Source organism: Equus quagga, chromosome 6 (assembly GCF_021613505.1).
Source record: "Equus quagga isolate Etosha38 chromosome 6, UCLA_HA_Equagga_1.0, whole genome shotgun sequence".
In the NCBI taxonomy this organism is placed as follows: domain Eukaryota; kingdom Metazoa; phylum Chordata; class Mammalia; order Perissodactyla; family Equidae; genus Equus; species Equus quagga.
The window spans coordinates 130,042,893-130,061,155 of record NC_060272.1 but is presented as its reverse complement, the minus strand read 5'-3'; the positions used below and the strand labels follow the sequence as shown (position 1 = coordinate 130,061,155).

Sequence of the window (18,263 nt, the reverse complement as noted above, 5' to 3'; positions counted from 1 at the left end):
TAAAAAACTATACGAAAATAAATTTGCCAACTTTGTATTAAGGATTTTACATCTAGAGACGTGTGAGATAAGCATGCGGTAAAAGAACTGTATTTGCAGAGAATTATATCCAGAGGAATTACAAATTTTCATTCATCCGAAGGTTTTGTCTGGGTATTCCTTCCTTAGCTGTCGTCGCGCAGCCACTGTCGATGCATAGATGACGTACCCCCAGGACAGCAACACAATCGCGAGGAGCAGCTAAGAAAAATGCAAGCGGGGGAGTAAAAGCAAAAAACTTCGTGTCACGTGAGGGGTCCTCCCCTCCCGCCCCCATCAGGTTGCCGAGCGCGTTGCTAGGGTGCGAATCGAAAACTCGAAGAAACGGGGCTCCGGAGCAAGGACCGTGAGCAGCCCTTACGTAAGAAGCGGAAGAGCGTGTCCTCCAGGAAGAGGCGGAGCGGAGGTGAGCGAGTGAGAAGCTGAATTCAGGAATGGATTTTAGAATTTCTGGGCGCTGAAGAAATAGGGGCCTCCCGCCCGCGGGCCCGGGGAGTGGACGCCGTGGGGCCCCGCCCGATCCGGACCTACCGCCGAGTAAATCCAGTCCAGCGTGCGGCGACTCAGCGGCCTCATGGTAAGGCGGCGGCGGCGGCGGCAGGCGGCGGGCGGCGGGCACGGCGGCGGCGGGCCCTAGAGGAGCCCGCGGGGCGGCGGCGGCGGCCGGGCGGCGGCGGCCATCTTTCAGCCGGGCAGCGGCCCGCCCCCTCGCCTTCCGGAGCGCAGCCCGGCGGCCGCTTCCGCCCGGAGCCGGTGCGGTCACGTGATCGGGCCCAGCCCGCCTTTCAGGGAGGCGACGAGATGAACGAGAAAATACGTTAAAAGTGGCTTTTTTGCCGCCTAGAGAGAGGGGCGGTCTTCGTCCAGTTGCAGCGCGGTGTTCAGGCGGGGTAACGTGCCGTCCTGCGTGCGCCCAAGTTTATTTGGAAAGAGTCCACGTTTTAAACATTCCCCGGCGTCTGACTTGGAAGCATTGCCGTGTCCCCCGCATCTGATCGCACACAACATAAACAGACGTCCGCACGTTCGTCTTTGACAAGGGAACGCGAACACACCCGCGTCCGTGTAACAGTGCCGAGTCGTGGGGAGCCCCGATCGGGAGCCTTCCTCAGGGCACGGGAGTCCGAGGACGCGCCAGCCTTGGCTGTGAAGGGTCCGTCTGAGAAGGGGCCCCCGCACGGTGTGCCTGCCAGTCGGCCAGGCTCCGCGGGCGGTTGTGCTGTCCTAGAGCCCCGCCGAGGAGAGCCTGCGGACGGCGGTTTGGCGCGGGGGGATGTCGCAGGTTCCGCTCTGGAACGGAGGGACGCTCGCGGGGAGGCCCGAGCGTGGAACGGGGCAACCGGCCGCCTCGGGCTCGGGTGTTCTGTCTCCGCAGCTCAGAGGGCGTCTGAGCGGGGTTTCCCTCCCGATTGCGGGGAGCGGGAAGGGGAGAGGCAGCCGCCGCAGAGAAACCGCTCGGTTTGGTGAGAGTTCACGCGGCCGCTCTCTCGGGTGGTCCCCGTTTATCCCACGTTTGGAGCAGACTCTCTGGAGGCTGTCGAGGATGCGGGGTGGGCTCTGGCTTTGGATTCCATTCGAATCCTCGTGCTGTTATTTCCTCGCTGTGCAACCGGAGGTAGAGTCACCTCACGTCCGTGTCACCCAGTTCCTTTATCTACACCCTAGACACAATTTTAGTAAGTTTTCGCAGAGTTTGGTGAGGTTTAAATGAGACCGAGCTAGTTACCGCGCTTTCTTGGTAAGTAAGGGGCAAACATTAAGCTAGTGCCCCCCTGTCGTCCCCCCTCAGCGTTTAATAGTAACGAGTCCTGGCGAGGCTGGTGACTTCTGCCCCGGGGGTCTCGTAGCTCTCACGCCAGGAACCCCGGGGGCGGTGGGGGAAGGGCCGGGCTCCGGCCGACCGCGCGAAGCCCCGCCCTCGAGGGGGGGCGGGGTCGGGCGCCCTCGCTCCGCGCATGCGCCGCGCAGGCCCGGGCTGTGTTTTGACGCGGCGGCGGCGGCGGCGCCGGAGCGGGTTTCGCTTTCCGCCGCCGCCCCCAAGCTGCCATTGGTGATGAGCGTTTTACGTCACAGGGGTCGCAGCAGCCGCCGGGGTCTCCGCTGTCTCGCGAGGAGGGCGAAGCGCCCCCGCCCGCGCCCGCTGCCGAGGGCCGGCGGAGAAGTCGCCGGGTACGCCTCCGCGGGTCCTGCCGCCACCGACCGAGCTTTCTGGGCCGCCGGGAGCTTGCCACGGGCGCCCCAGCCGGGCCTGCGCCCGCATCCTCCGAGGTGAGCGAGATCCGGAACAATGGGGCGCGGGGTCGACGGGGCCGGGCGGGCCGGAGCTCCCCCTGCTGCGGGGCGCGGGGCCGCGGGAGCTGCGGTCTGGGCCGGGCGCCGAGCGGGCCGCGGCGGGCAGGGGCCGGGCGCACGGCGGGCGGGCGGGCGACTCCGGTGCGCACCTGTGGATTCGTGCGGCGGGTGGGGGAGGGCTGCGTGTCCAGGGAGCGCTCCGAGGGGCGCGAGCCCGGCCTGGTACTGGAAGGAGCTTGGTCTCCGGGGAGAGACCCAACACGAAACCTTCCCGTCGGAATCGTGGCATCGCCACTGTCCGAGCCGTGACCTTGGACAGGTCCCCTGATCTCGCTGAGCCGGTCTGCAGAATGGGAACAACAGTATTTTAGTTCGCTGTGATTACGTAATGCACGTGGTGCTCCCCGTAGATCCTGGCCGGTGGCAGTTCTCAGCCAAAGGAGGCGACTGTCGCCGCGACTCTTGGAGGTGTCTGTGCAGTGTCACACGTTGTGGGCTGGGCTCTCCTGCCTGTGCCTCCTTCGTCCCTCGAGTCCGCGCAGCTGTCCTCGTGGGCTGCTGATTCGTGGCCTGGAAGAGGGCCGTACTGAGATGAGGCAGATAGTGATTTAAGAGGAAGAGTGAAAAGGATTTTTGGTAGGTAATTTTCAAGATTTAGGTAAAAGAGCTACTCGAGATTTAAGTTAATAGTGATGAGACTTGGGTTTTTTTATTTTGTTTTTAGTCAAGCAACGTCTAAAGCTGTATAGTGAGCCAGAACAGTCGTGCTTATCTGGAATGAGTGGCTTTAGAGGGGGTTTGTTCCCAAGCAGTTGTCTTAATTGCTGGAATTGGAATTAAATTTTAGAGGGTCTGGTCAGTAGATTCTATATTTTCCATGTGATCTTTTGAAACTGGTGATTAAATTGCAGTTCAGGGAGCTATAGTGATTTCTTTAAGGTCAGACCCAGATTACTTTTAATACTTGGGGGTGTTCATCCACCTGTGAACCCTTTTTAGCCACTTTACCTAGATATATTAGAGATAGCAATTATATTAAGTATGAAGATTATTTAGTTGTTATGGGCTGTCATCTTTCTGGGCCTTTATAATCAGTTCTGGATGATGGAAAAGACCAAAATTAACTTCATTTTCACATAACATAGGGAAACAGTATTAAGTTCTGTGCACCAAACACTGTGCTAAATGTTTACGTGGACTATGCCCTTTCACACAACCACCTTTTCAGGTAGGTACTGTTACGTAACCTATTTTAGAATTGAGGAAATAGAAGGTTTTGAGAAATTAACTTCATCCAGATCACGCCACTAATAAGTGGTTTTCGTTCTCAGCCCTGGCTCTGTATTAGAATTAACACTACTCCCCCAAATGTAGTCAGCTGGTGATTAAATGTTGTGTGCAGTGATAATTTAAGGAATGTCATAGAGGGTGACTTTTATAGGAAGTTTGGCTTTATAAGATAGTTAATTCTGCAGAGCATTCCTACTTTTGTTTATATCGCTATGCAGTTTTTTAAATGTCCAGTCTCTGGTCTAATTTAGATTCCAGCCTCCTGATTCTTTATCTGCTCCCTCCCCCCATCCATTTTCCCTACATGTGTATGCTTGTTGATTATCTGAAATTCCCCCAAAATGTGACACAAAGGGTTCTTAGTCTTGTTAAAGCCAACAGATTTGAAGATTTGGGGAAAGGAAGGTTTGGCTTGATCATTTATCCTAAAGGTGGTAAACTATTTAGAATTTGGGAGCCAGTTAAGGAAATGGGATCAGAAGAACTGGTTAATCTTCTCTGTGGGGAAATAAATTTGGAGTCCTGATTGCTAGAGTGCTGGGGTTGTGAAACCTTTGTTCCATGCTGCTTCTAGCACCTGAAGCTCGAAATCTACCATCAGGTTCACTTTTGCTATCTAAACCCAGAACCCCTCCAACTAACCTGCAAATCTTAACCTGTCTCCTAGCCATCCCTGTTTTATACCTTAATTTGTTGAGATGTAATTTACATTCCATCCATAAAGTTCACCTGTTTAAAGTATATAATGTAGTGGTGTTTAGTATATTTATAGAGTTGTGCAACTATAATCGAATTGAACATTTTCATCATCCTAGAAAGAAACCTTATAATCCCTCCCCCTCTCTCCCGGCACTCACCAGTCTACTTTCCATCTACAGATTTCTCTCTTCTGGACATTTCATATGAATGACATCATAGAACATGTGGTCTTTCGCGATTGATTTTTTTTCATTTAGCATAATGAAAACATTCATCTGTGTCGTAGCGTGAAGCAGTACTTCATTCCTTTTTACTGCTAAATATTTTATTGTATGGGTATACCATATTTTATTTATCCGTTCATCAGCTGATGGACATTTGGGTTATTTCCACTTTTGAGCTATTATGACAAGTATTGCTATGACTATTAACTTACAAGTTTTTGTGTGGACATATGTTTTCATTTCTTTTCGAAAGCTAGGTATGGAATTGGGTCATATGGTAATTCTACTTTATTTGTATCTTAGCAAATATTTTAATTTTAGTATTTAGTGATGCTTTTGAAGAACTAAATTTGATGATTTACATTCATTGCCATTGTTTGATGTTTCTGTTATCATTCTTTGTAGCTAAAGATATTCCTGTGTAGAAGTACAAAACGGAACTCTAATTAATTTGTTCTTTTTACCTACTATGGATGACATTACTGGTCATTCTTTAGACTTGTGCTGTCGAAGTGGTTAATAGGCTTATGAAACTAGGGAAGGGAAGACTATGATTCCATTTTTTAAAAATCATGTTTAGTTGAGACTTTATTTTATTTGAATTTCAAGTTTACTACCTAATAATTTCCTTTAATAAATTCATTTTGGGTTGTAATTTTTATGAGAACTGGAAATGTTTAGTAAACACTAAAATTCTATATTCCAAAGAAGGATGTATTAACTCCAAATTCACCAGTCTTTTTTCAAAGTCTAATAATCCCTTTACTGTATAGAGCGGCACCCCAAAGTGCAGAGTTAATGTGGGTTTCTCCAGTTTACAGCTAGTTTTAGGTGAAACTGGTCCTCAATCCAGGTCTTCTGATAGCCTCTCCAGTTCCTTCTCCACTCTCACTCCTTCCCCTAATGCTTGCCCACTCTTTCTTATCCTAAAGGTTTTTATTTTATTTTTCCTAAGTAGGAGAATAAAAAATATTAGAAGTAGAGGGAAATGCTGAGAAATTTATGCAGTATTAAGGTTTCAGAGTTTAAATATATTAACAAAAAAGCAATTAGTATATTTATAATTTTACTATGTTGCTTAAGGACAGTGGTGATTTTTGCGTTTCCACTCTAGAAAATAGAAGACTAGAAATCTGTGGACACCCTGAAGAGACTTGTTTAGCATTAGTGAATTCCCTGTTTTAAGTTATGGCTCTGAGAAAGCTAAGATGCCCAAGATGAGCAAGTTTAATTAGAAATCTATGGTGAAATACTTATATTTCATAACTGTAGATTTTTCTTGTGGGTTTTGTTTGTTTTTGTTAGAGTTTGGTAGGGCCAGTGAGTGTACTGTTTAGAAAATTACAGTTCTGGGGCCGGCTCTGTGGCCAAGTGGTTAAGTTCGCGCGCTCCACTGCGGCGGCCCACGGTTCGGATCCTGGGCGTGGACATGGCACCGCTCATCAGGCCACATTGAGGTGGTGTCCCACATCCCACAACTAGAAGGACATGGAACTAAGATATACAACTATGTACCGGGCGGGGGGAGATTTGTGAAATAAAGCAGAAAAAAAAAAAAAAAAGATTGGCAACAGTTGTTAGCCTAGGTGCCAATCTTTGGGGGAAAAAAAAAAAGAAAATTACAGTTCTGTTATTTGACCAACTTGACAGTAGTTGACTAGTGATGGAATTTGCTGTCATAGAGAAGGTGGAGAAGGATGAGTAATAGGCCCAGGAAAACATTAAGGAAGAAACTAATATTTAGTATATACAAAATGATTAGTATAGAATACAGCTAAGGAGAGATTTTATAAGATAAGGCCAAAATGTAATGCATACTCGATTTCAGCTCTGGCAAATTTATTTTGGGCCAGTGTAAGTTAAATTATGGGCCAATATAAAGTGATAAATTTAAAGAAAACAAAACTAATCTTTAAGATTCTAGAGATCCTTGTGGGAAAAGAAAAGGGAAGGGGACTGAAAGCAAGTCATGGTTTGCATGTTTTTCAGATTTAGTCATTCCTCTTTTATCAGGTTACTGATGTATTTTTTTCCCTTTTACAGATAATGGCATCAGCCACTAAGGAGTTTAAAATGGACAACTTTTCGCCTAAAGCTGGCACTAGCAAATTGCAACAGACAGTCCCAGCTGATGCATCTCCTGATTCTAAGTGTCCTATATGCTTGGATAGATTTGATAATGTGTCGTACTTAGATCGCTGTTTACATAAGTTCTGTTTTCGCTGTGTACAGGAGTGGTCAAAGAACAAAGCTGAATGTCCACTATGTAAACAGCCCTTTGATTCTATTTTCCATTCTGTGAGGGCAGAAGATGACTTCAAGGAGTACGTCCTAAGGCCTTCATATAATGGTTCTTTTGCCACCCCCGATGTTCCACGATTCCGCTATCGTACAACTATGACACGGGAACGAGGTGCTTCTGTGTACTCACCTAGTGGTACCATGAGTAGAAGAACAACAACCCCCCCCGACAGTGGAGTACTGTTTGAAGGGTTGGGCATTTCCACAAGACCTAGAGATGGTGAAATTCCTCAATTTGTGAGACAGTTTGCAATAAGGAGGCCAGCTACTGCAGATGAAAGATCTTTGCGGAAAATTCAAGAACAGGATATTATTAACTTTAGGCGGACTCTCTACCGTGCTGGTGCTCGCGTTAGAAATATTGAAGATGGCGGTCGCTACAGGGATATTTCGGCGGAATTTTTCCGTAGGAATCCGGCCTGCCTTCACAGATTAGTTCCTTGGTTGAAACGCGAACTTACGGTTCTTTTTGGAGCTCATGGATCTTTAGTGAACATTGTCCAGCACATCATCATGAGTAATGTTACTCGCTATGACTTGGAGAGTCAGGCATTTGTGTCTGATTTAAGGCCATTTTTACTTAATCGGACTGAGCATTTTATACATGAATTTATCAGTTTTGCTCGATCTCCTTTTAACATGGCAGCCTTTGACCAGCATGCGAATTATGATTGCCCTGCTCCTTCATATGAAGAAGGTAGCCATTCTGATTCTTCAGTCATAACAATATCTCCTGATGAAGCTGAGACCCACGAGCTGGATATCAATGTAGCCACTGTCAGTCATGCACCATGGGATGATGAAACTCCAGGGCCATCTTACTCAAGCTCAGAGCAGGTGCACGCTGCCATCTCTTCCCTTTTAAATACTTCTGACAGTTCCGATGAAGAACTTGTAACAGGAAGAGCTGCATCTCAGATACAAGGAGTACAAACCAATGAGGACCTAAATAATGATAGCGATTCCTCTTCAGATAATTGTGTCATTGTTGGGTTTGTTAAACCACTAGCTGAGAGGACCCCAGAACTTGTTGAACTGTCCTCTGATTCTGAGGAGTTAGGCTCTTATGAGAAAATGGAGACAGTGAAGACACAAGAACAGGAGCAGTCTTACAGTTCTGGTGATAGTGATGTCAGTAGATGTTCATCTCCACGCTCTGTCCTTGCGAAGGAGGAGCAAATAAATAAAGGTCATTGTGATTCTGGTACAAGAGTCAAATCAAAGAAGGAAGAGAAACGGTCTACATCATTGTCCTCTCCCAGAGACCTGAGCTCATCTATCAGAGGAGACAGAGTGTACTCCCCGTATAACCATAGACACAGAAGGAGAGGAAGATCGAGAAGTTCAGATTCACGTTCCCAGAGCAGAAGTGGGCATGATCAGAAGAATCGTAGGAAGCATCATGGGAAGAAAAGAATGAAAAGCAGACGATCCAGAAGCAGGGAGAGTAGCAGACCCAGAGGTAGAAGAGACAAAAAGAGATCAAGAACTAGAGATAGCAGTTGGTCGAGAAAAAGCCAAACTCTGTCTCTAAGTAGTGAAAGCACAAGCAGATCAAGATCTCGCAGCAGTGATCATGGTAAAAGAAGATCACGGAGCAGAAATAGAGATCGTTATTATTTAAGAAATAATTATGGGAGCAGATACAAGTGGGAGTATACTTACTACAGTAGGAACAAGGACAGGGATGGCTACGAATCATCTTACAGGAGGAGGACTCTGTCCAGAGCTCATTATTCCAGACAATCTTCAAGTCCAGAATTTAGAATGCAGTCCTTTTCAGAAAGAACAAATGCTAGGAAGAAAAATAATCACAGTGAAAGGAAATATTACTACTACGAAAGGCACAGGTCAAGGAGCCTGTCTAGTGGTAGATCAAAGACTGCATCTACAGGGCCTGACCGGGGCAGAAATGAAAAGCCTGGAGGGAAACGAAAATACAAAACACGACATCTGGAGGGTACTAAGGAAGTGGCTCAACCATCTCGTGAATTTACTTCTAAAGTAAAGGAAGGCCATTACCAAAAATCTTCATCAAAATTGGATGGAAACTACAAAAATGAGAGTGACAGCTTTTCAGATAGCCGATCATCAGATAGAGAGACAAAACACAAGAGGAGGAAAAGGAGGACCCGAAGCCTAAGTGTGGAGATAGTTTATGAAGGGAAAGCTACCGATACAACAAGACATCATAAAAAGAAAAAGAAGAAACATAAGAAGAAGCATAAGAAACACCATGGAGATAATGCATCACGGTCCCCGGTTGTAATTACCATTGACAGTGATAGTGATAAGGATTTCGAAGTGAAGGAGGATATAGTACGTAACAGTAGTGGTCCTCAAGACTCTCTACGAAATGAGTTTTTGCCTCATTCCTTGGAACCATTTGAAACTAAAGATGTAGTTACAATAGAAGATGAATTTGGTGTCCTGGACAAGGAGTGTGATATTAGCACACTTAATAACAACTTGAACAATGCCAACAAAATTGTAGATAATATTCCATCCCAGGCAGCTTCAGTTGAACAGACTCTTGATGTGAGAGAGGAGAGCACCTTTGCCTCTGATTTGCAGAACCAGCCCAGTAATGTCTCTATTCAGACTGAGCCATCAAGGCAATTGCCATCACCACGGACATCATTAATGTCAGTGTCTCTTGGTAGAGACCACAACATGTCTTAAAACTGCCAAAGCATCTCATTGAGAATTCTCATGGTATAAAAAGAAAAAAATGGAACAGTGTCATCTACTGCAGTCTATTTAAAGATGACTTGGTGAAGACTCTTTTCCCCCTTAAAAATATTTTAAGTGATTTTTTTTGTGTTAAAAATTTGTAAAAATCATTATTTGTTGAAAAAGTATGTGTCCCACCCTCAGAGATTTGCACTTTGAAAAAAATGATATTGCTAGCAGTTTATTTAAAACTTGGGATCCTTTTTAAATAAAAAAATATAAATTTTAGAAGTTATTTCATAAAGCCATATGGTATTGACATATTTTTAAAGTAGTCAATGAGTATTTTTGAATTTTTTTTTTGAGAGTTACTCTGGAAATGTGTTATAAGCTAGGAGAATCCCTTTGGACAGTCTTTATTTTTCTTCTTAAAAATTTGTATGATTCAAAACCATTTCTTCAGGTTAAATTCAGGTTAATCTGCACAGTTTATCTCTATATCTGCCAAAAAATTTAAATATTTCCTTTATATACTTGTTTATCTGGACTGCCAGTAAAACAGATGTGTATTCAACAAAAGAAAAAATAAAACAGTAACACTTTAAAACAAGAATTCAGAAATTTTACTAAGCAGTATTGATTTTTTAAAAAAAATCAGATTATTTTAGTGGAGCTAAAATCGTGAAATAGTTGAGGATATACTTGTGTCATAAATACTGAATTTTAGGTGATCTGCATTTATTTTCACAGTTTTAATGATTATTTTAGTTCCTTAGTATGATTATGAAGAGTATCTTATTTGCTTTCTATCTTCAGCAAAGTGAAGTTATTTAGCGTTTAGCTTACTAAAAACAAAAACCCTTGCCAGACTGCTTTTACACAGTTTCTATGTTTATGTTCTATCCTGTTTTAGAGATGATAAAAATTGCTCTACGTCTGTAGCCTGATCTAGGATTGCCAGTGAACAGAATGGGGATTAAATCTAAATTTAGCCTTCAGTTTGCCTTGCTACCGTATTCATTCATCATTCAACCGAAATTGGAATGCGTGCTGTGGCAGGTTTTAGGTTTTTAGGGATTCAGTGATAGAACAAAACAGATATGCTCTGTGCCCTCACGGGGTGCATATTCTTCTATATATATATATCTCTATATAGACATTACAAACTATAAGTTCCCTGGAGAGGCAGTATGATTTCCTATAAGAGCCTATAGTGGGGCCTAATCTCAGGTGGAAGTCTTGATGGTTGACTTGAAATCCAGGAAACACGTAGACATTAGCTAGGTGTAGAGTTGCTGTTAGCAAAGTTAAGACGTGTAAAGATCAAAAGGCAGCAGGGGAGCGTAGCGTGTTCCAAGAACTAAATGAATGCAGGCTTAGCCAAAGGACAGAGTGTGAGGCCAAGCTTTGCAGGCCGTCTTTACAGTTGTGTTTATCCTAAGGGCGTAGGAAACTGATTTAAAGTGACAGTATAAAATTGATGGCAATTTTTATTAAGCTCCGACAGTGAGAAATTGTAGGAAGACTATAGTTGGTCAAGGAATAGACTTTGAAATTATAAAATGATGAACTAACTTTGTAGTTTTTCTTAAGTATTAAAAACTTAATGCTGTTTTAGTCCACATTCTGATTTTACATCTTTTCAGAAAGTTAACATTTGGTAAAAACCCATCTCGATACATGGCAGCATCACGTCATCCTCTTAGTTGTTGAAGCCCAAAATTTCCAAGTCTGATTCTTCCCTCTCCTTCAGCCCCCTCATCCAATCACCAAATCCTGGCCACTGAATGTTTTCCTGGTATTTCTGATGTGTCCACAGCATCATCCGTCTAGGCAGCCAGGATTGCTTGTCTGTACTACCATAATGGGGCTCCCTGTGTCCACTGTTGCTGCATTCTTGATGCGCATTCAAAAGATCTTGAAAAAATTTTTTTTTCATTTCATTCCCTTAAAATCCTTCAGTAGCTTCCTATTATTATTAGGATATTTATTAAAAACAAAAATCCAGCCTAATATGGCTTACAAATCTCCGCCCAATCAGGCACTGGTCCATCTTTAGCTTTTCTCTCATGTGATAGGTGCTCTGGCCACACTAGCTCGCTTCAGGTTTTTGGAAGTGCTGCTCCCTCCTAATTCAGAGCCTTCACACGTGTTGTTTTTCTTCTGCTGGGAACCAGATTCCATCCTGGCAAAACTAGGCTGCTGTTAAAGGGCCCTGCCCCCCCCCCCATTCTTTTTCCTCAGTTCCTTGCTCTCTTAACCACCCTGGCCGCCTCCAGAGCACACGTCACACGTTGTAGGTGATGACTGCATGTCTTGCCTCTCGCCAGCCTGGAAGTGCCTTGACACTGGATGTGTGCTGCTGTATGCCTTCTCTGATTCCTCCCTCCCACGTGGGAGGTGGGTGCCGCGCTTGCTGGATGGAGGACTGGTGCTAGAGAGTTAAATTGCCTAAGACCCGCCTTCAGCCTTCAGGGGTCTCCACTATCTATGAGACGTTTTATGTTTCCTCAGGTTTTCAGTGTTTTTGACTTTTGCAACTTTATTTGTGTAAAGGAAAAGCAACCAAGCATTTGCAGTTGCTCATTCATTGATCCTCAGAGTCCCAGCAGGACAAGTCATCACTATTACTTCTAGGCTACGTAGGCAGGTTTGACCTCAGCTGTTGGGGAAGCCGACCCAAGGACTTCCCTAACCTAACTGAGGGACCATGAGCCGTGTGTACACAGGGGCAAGGACTTAGGCAAGGTGTGCTGACTGCCCACGCTTAACCGGGAATTCTTCCGTCATGGGGAATAGTTGCAGTCTGCTGCTAGTGTAGACTGTGGACACCCTGAACCAGCCAGCGGTGTGTGTCTGGAGTTGGAAAGGTTTTCAGAAGGTGCTTCAGGGTGCTGGAAATCACATATAGCCTGCTTTGGGTTGTTGCCAGCCCCATTGTCCCCACCAGTGAAGGGCAGGGGAGAGGGGTTCCTCCTCAAAAACTGTTTCATCAGGGTTCAGAGCATGGGTCCATTTCTAACCTTAAGCTCGTTAGACCTACATACAATTGAAATATGAACTGCCTAAATTAGTATGATAGGTAGATGTCACTGAGACCAGAATTTGCATAGACATGTCCAGTAATTGGCACCTTTAGGAAAACCTACATGGGAAGCCAAACCTTAACCATTGTGTATGTAATCTACTCTCAGATGGTTCAGAAAAACTACAAATGTATGTGGAGAGAGAAAGATAAAGCATATTGTAAAATGTTAAAAACTAGTGAATGAAGGTAAAAATACAGGAATTCTTTGTACTATTCTTGTAATTTTTCTGTATGTTTGAAATAATTTCAAAACAAAAAGTTAAAAGTGCCTGTGTATAGGCCTGCAAGTTTGCCTGCATGTGAGCATGTGTCAATCAGAGTGAGTTGTCAGCCGTGTATACTCAGCAAAAGGGAACAAAATCGCAAAGGCAAACACGCAGTGACTTAAAGCCCCTCTCTCTGCGAGAAAGAGTCAAGTCACCAGACAGGTGTTCTGGTCCCATTCTGAGGCTGGGCCTGTGGAGATGAGGATCTTAGTGCGAGCTACACAGTTACTACTGTCAGTGCCACGCCCAGAAGCAAGCTCGTGTGGGTATAAAAATCAAAGGAGAGTTTTCTTTGTTTTTTTAAATTTAGGATAGGAGGGAAAGACAAGCTTTTTGGGAAGGAGCCCCTGGAACTGGAAAATTCTAAAGTAAAGGAGAGAGATAACTGACATAGCCAAGTTCCTTCAGTGGGAGAGGGGATCCGGAGCACAGGTAGGTGAACAGTCGTGGAGAGGAGCAGAGGCAAGTGTTCGTCTAAAATGGCAGAAGGAGGTACAAATGCCCAGAGGCATGCGTGCGTAGATGCAGTCAGATGAGGTGGTTCATGCTCCAAAGCCTCTCTTCTCCATGAAGCAGGAAGCAGTGCCTTCTGAGAAAGATGAATCATAAGCAGGAATGGGCTTGAGAGGAGTGGAAAAATGCTCCTTGAGGGGCGTGGAGGGAGGGTTCGCTAAGAATTGCTGAGTGTTGAGGCCTCACCTGAGATGAGGGATATTTAAATTTATGAGAGACTGAGATCTGTGACTGTGTCCTGGGTGGCATTCAACACTGGGAGCAGAAGCTGAAACTAGTGTTGGACGTATAGTATGCGTTCAGTATTTATACAGTAGATGAATGAATGGATGGATTTATCCGTGGTTGAGGTTCTGCTCAAAGGAGCAAGGGAGTTGAGGGAGATGGTGGTGCCTGTGGTTGAATCGATGTGTTCTGGTGTCTGGGCTCTGTAGGGAAGGAAGTGAGACTACGAGGTGACCATTATACTTAGAGAACTGGGAGATATCAAAGGATTAGTTTTCCAATGAGGTTCAAGTAGGTATAGTGGGGGTAGGAGTAAGAAGACTGAAGAAATATTTTAGAGATCGCCTAATTCTAGGCGTGATTGGAAATGGGTGGAGGTGAAGGTGATTGGAATTGAGGATCGTGATCAATAAGGCTGTAAATCCTCTACATGGAAGACGCTCTGGGCGATGCAGGAGGTAGAGTATGGAGAAGAAAAGGGTAGTTGTGTCATGGGTGTTATATCTTGTGCTTTAAACTCTACTTGTGTTCTGCCACAGCAGCTGGTACATGCTCAGAGAACATAATCAAAACTTGCTAAATAGATTTATTTCCTCATTCTGAGTTTTTAGTCAAGACCTGAATCACTTAGGTAGCAGAAAATAGTGGGATATGGCCATTTGAAAAAGTACAGTGAGATTGCGTGTTACAGTGTCATGAAAATTAGTGAGTTCTTTCGTACTTTACCTGCAAGGGTGTTAGGGGGTGGTAAACACCATTGGATCTGGGCCCCAGAAAAGCAAAGGGCAAGGAAAATGGAATTCCAGTTAGGCCACAGTCTGAGTCTAAATTCACCCCAGTGGGAGCTGCAGCTGTGACCTCTGCTGGAACATCAGATGATGTGCTTTTGTATCAACACGAGGGCGAAGTTAGGCATCTGGTATTTGCCTGGAAGAGGCTGGCTTCTGCTCTGCATGACCATCTGCACTTTAAATAGGCAGACAGTTCTCTCTTAGGCAAGAGGATATCTCTGCTTTTCTGTCTGTAAAATTCATTTATTCATCAAACACTGAGTACATACGGTCCAAGACTATGCTAAATGCTAGTGGTATAAGGATGAATGCTGGAACCAACAGGAATTTTAAAGGAGGTGGCAATGGAGTAGTTAGATTTGTTCTTAAGAAACAGCTGGTGATAATGTAGAAGAACATTTGGAGTAGGAAAGCCTCAGGAAAAGACTTTAAGAAGTTCCGTGCAGTAGCTCAAACCAGAAATCAGAAGGGTCTGTGGAACGTTGGCAGTGGGATCCAGAGGAGAGGCTAGATTCAGTAGATTTCTGAGGTAGACTTGACAAGGTTTGGGCACCATTTACATGAAGAGGGGCTGTGAGGGAGAGGGAAGAGTCTCATGACCAGACAGTTTTTTTCATATGAGAGAGACATGGTGATAATCTTCAAGGTAGGAAATACAGGAATAGGGATCGTTGGGGAGGAAAGTGAGTTCAGTTTGAGACTGCTTGAGTTGGCTAGAGCTGTGCTGTCTAGAACAGTAGCTACTAGCCACATGTGGATATTGAGCACTGGAAATGTAGCTAGTAAAACTGTAAGGAACTGAATTTTTAATCTTATGTAATTTTAATTAAGTTTAAATAGCCATGTGAGGCTCACGGCTACCATATTGGCAAGTGCACGTGGAGAGCATTTCCATCATTGCAGAAAACTCCTGGATAGCATGGAATAGAGAATACCCAGGCAGATGAAGGTTTCCAGTAGGTAGCTGGGCATAGTGTGACTCTTGGAGGAGAGATTGGAGCTGGAGAGGACTGAGGAGTTACTGGAGAATACGGTAGCAATGAGGCTGTGGGATTGGATGAGATCTAGAGAGAGGAGGTCAAGCAAGAAGAGAAGCAGACGTAAGTGAGAATTTTAGGGAACACAACATTAAGGAGGCAGGTGAAAGAGACCAGGAAGTGTTCCCTTGAGTCCCGTATACGTTCTTTGCCTCCAGTTTTATCTTGTGTCTTGTACCAAACACAGTGCCCTGCACATGGACATCAGCAGACTTTCCAAGAGGTTAATCTAATCTTTAAATTCTTGGGAGCACCTCATCGTTACCTTCCTGTGATCATTATATCAGGAAATGTTGCTCTGGGTGGAGCAGGATATCTCCTGTCCTAGATATCATTGTATCTCGGTGCCTCCAAGGACATCTAATAGGCATTTTGGACAGCACACAGGACTAGGAAGTGCAGTCTTTTGACCCTACTCTATCAATCACCCTCCTCTGCCCTTCCTTTTGGGCCCAGCTGTGATTTCCTGGGTTGTTTAAGTCACTCCCTTGCTGTACCCTCCAACTCCGTTGCCCTTCTTTCTCTCCTGGTTCACCCAGTCTAGGGGTCAGCAGCCTTTTCCTGTAAAGTAAATATTTTAGGCTCTGTGGGCCTTATGCAGTCTCTGTTGTATAATCTTTGTTTTTTTCTGCCACACTTTAAAAATGTTAAAATCGTTTTTAGCTTGTGGCCTGTATAAAAACAAGCCACATGCCAGATTTGTCCTGCAAGCAATAGCTTGCTAACCCATTACCTAGCAAGACCTCAATTGGGGTGAACCCAACTCTTCAGTTGGGCCTGCATGCAACCTGCTGGGTGTTCCTAAGGGAAATCAATAACTGTGCAGCTTCAATCACCAGCCTCAACTTCATGTGACACACATTAGTGAACAAGTTTATTTAGTATTCTCATTGACAGAATGGCTGTTTCATACCTTTTCCCCCTCAAACCTCCCACTTCTCTCTACCACACGTTTTCCCGATTGGCTGGGCATTCTGGTCAGCGCCAAGCTCAGGCAGCACAAACCCTGCCTGTTTACCAAAAACAGTAACTCTAGCATATTATTAGAGACCCTGCTTGCCCAGTTGGTCTTGACTGGCTTTCTCATGTGTCTGCTAAACTAGGGTGGCCTCAGCTGGGATTACTGTGCTCTCTCTATGTGGTCGCTCATCTTCCAGCGTTTAGCCTGAGCTTGTTTACATGGTGGTTACAGGGGTCCGAGAGAGAAAGAGCGGAAGTGCGCTAAGTTTCTTGAAGCCTGGGCTCAGAATTGACAAACCATCATTTCCACATTCTCTTGCCTTTCGCAAAGTCCTAAGGCTGGGCAGATTCAAGGGGAGCTTCCCTCCACTGTTGATGGGAGGAGGTGTAAAGTTACATTGTAAAAGGTGTAAGTATTGGGGGGAGTGAAGAATTGTGGTAATTTTGCAGTCAACCTACCGCAGCATCCGTCTTCTCTGCACTCAGTGGATGAAGCCCTCCCCCAGGCCTCTGGGTCTCGCTTTCACATGCATCACAATCAGCTGGAGGGTTTGTTGAAACACAGCTTGCTGGGCCCCACTCTCTCAGTTTCTGATTCAGAAGGTCAGAGATACCAAGAGTGTGCTTTTCTAACAAGCTTCCAGGTGGTTCTGTTGCTGCTGGCTGCAAACCACAGTTTGAGAACCACTGTTCTAGGCTAATCTCTCCCCTGTGCTCTGGATTTCACTTGCCCTCAGTTTAATAACAATTTTGGTTTTTAGTTATCCTCCTTTTTTCTTTATCTCTTGTGTTTTAGTGACTTTGCTACTCAGAGTGAGGTCTGTGGACCAGCAGCATCAGCCATCACCTGGGGGCTTGTTAGGAATGCGAGTCTCAGGCCTACTGGATCAGAGCCTGCACTTTAACGAGACCTGTGGCTGATTTGTGTGCCCATTCATGTCTGAGAAGCACTGCCTGCAGATCGTTCTCATCAGCAAGCAAGCAGCCACATTCTTGATTTCCTCCTCCAAGCCTGCCCCTCTTCCAGTGACCCCTGGTAACAGATGCTCCCACCATTCACGCAGCTGCTCAGGATAAACAAAGTGGAGTTCTCCTTGACTCCTCTCTCACGTATCCTATATCCAATTCATCAGCAAATTGTGTAGGGTTTTAGGATTACATATCCTGCTCTTCACCATTCCCACCACTTTGATCCTAATCCAAGATGCCATCACCTCTCGCTTGGACTGGTGCTGTAGCTTCTTACTGGCTCCGTGTGCTTCCACCCCTGCCCCCTGCAGTTGGTTTTCTTCTGGTCAACCACAATTTAAAAACACGAGATCGTGTTCTTCCCCCTCTCAAAATCCTGCAGTGGTTTCCCATCATATTTAGGATCAAAATCGAAGTCCTTATCGTGGTCTCTCAGGCCTTACGTGAACTGCCATGGCCACCTCACTCCTCTCTCTGTCCCCAGCTCACTCCAGTCTAGCAACCCTGCTCACCTCCTTCTCTTCTGCAGGCCCAGTTCACTCCTGCCTCTGGGCCTTGGCACTGTCTGTTCCTTTTGAGTAGATTGCTCTTCACCCAATTGGCATGCACTCTCACTTCATTGAGGTCTTCCTTGATCGACCCATCTGACATAAGCAGCGCCCGTGATTCCTTACTCCCTCATCCTGCTTCATTTCTGCTCACTGTGCTGGCGGCCACTCCACAATGTGGTAACTCTGCCCCTGTCTTCTCCAGTCAGTGGTGGTGCTTCCATTCTTGGAGTTGTGCACACCAGATACCTGGAACATAGCCTTGATTTTTTTTTCCTTTCTTTCCACTGCTGTTCACTTCAACCCTATGTGTACGGTATATCTCAAACGGTTCACTTCTTACACTGT

The 18,263-nt window shown here is 45.4% G+C and overlaps 1 protein-coding gene and 1 long non-coding RNA gene across 3 annotated transcripts; one reads left to right on the top strand and one right to left on the bottom strand.

The window, feature by feature from the left end:
- Window positions 1-18: 18 nt before the first annotated feature.
- On the bottom strand, window positions 19-2,097 carry LOC124241295 (uncharacterized). The gene is made up of 2 exons (XR_006889165.1): window positions 571-2,097; window positions 19-240 (listed from the first exon to the last, which is right to left on the bottom strand). It is a non-coding gene; the product is annotated as an uncharacterized LOC124241295 (long non-coding RNA).
- TOPORS (TOP1 binding arginine/serine rich protein, E3 ubiquitin ligase) lies at window positions 251-9,841 on the top strand. 2 transcript variants are annotated; one of them, XM_046664961.1, is made up of 3 exons: window positions 251-616; window positions 2,113-2,307; window positions 6,588-9,841. In XM_046664961.1, the coding sequence occupies exons 1-3, from the start codon at window positions 614-616 to the stop codon at window positions 9,525-9,527; spliced, it is 3,138 nt and encodes a 1,045-aa protein (XP_046520917.1). In that variant the 5' UTR covers window positions 251-613; the 3' UTR covers window positions 9,528-9,841. The 2 variants fall into 2 exon arrangements, with proteins under 2 accessions (XP_046520917.1, XP_046520918.1); XM_046664962.1 differs by lacking the exons at window positions 251-616; window positions 2,113-2,307 and adding an exon at window positions 2,766-2,967.
- Window positions 9,842-18,263: the final 8,422 nt, after the last annotated feature.

What these genes read in the sequence shown, in the direction of transcription:
- TOPORS (XM_046664961.1), top strand. An exon ending in CTGCGCCCGCATCCTCCGAG is followed by an intron (nt 2,308 to 6,587) that starts GTGAGCGAGATC and finishes TCCCTTTTACAG; the next exon opens with ATAATGGCATCAGCCACTAA.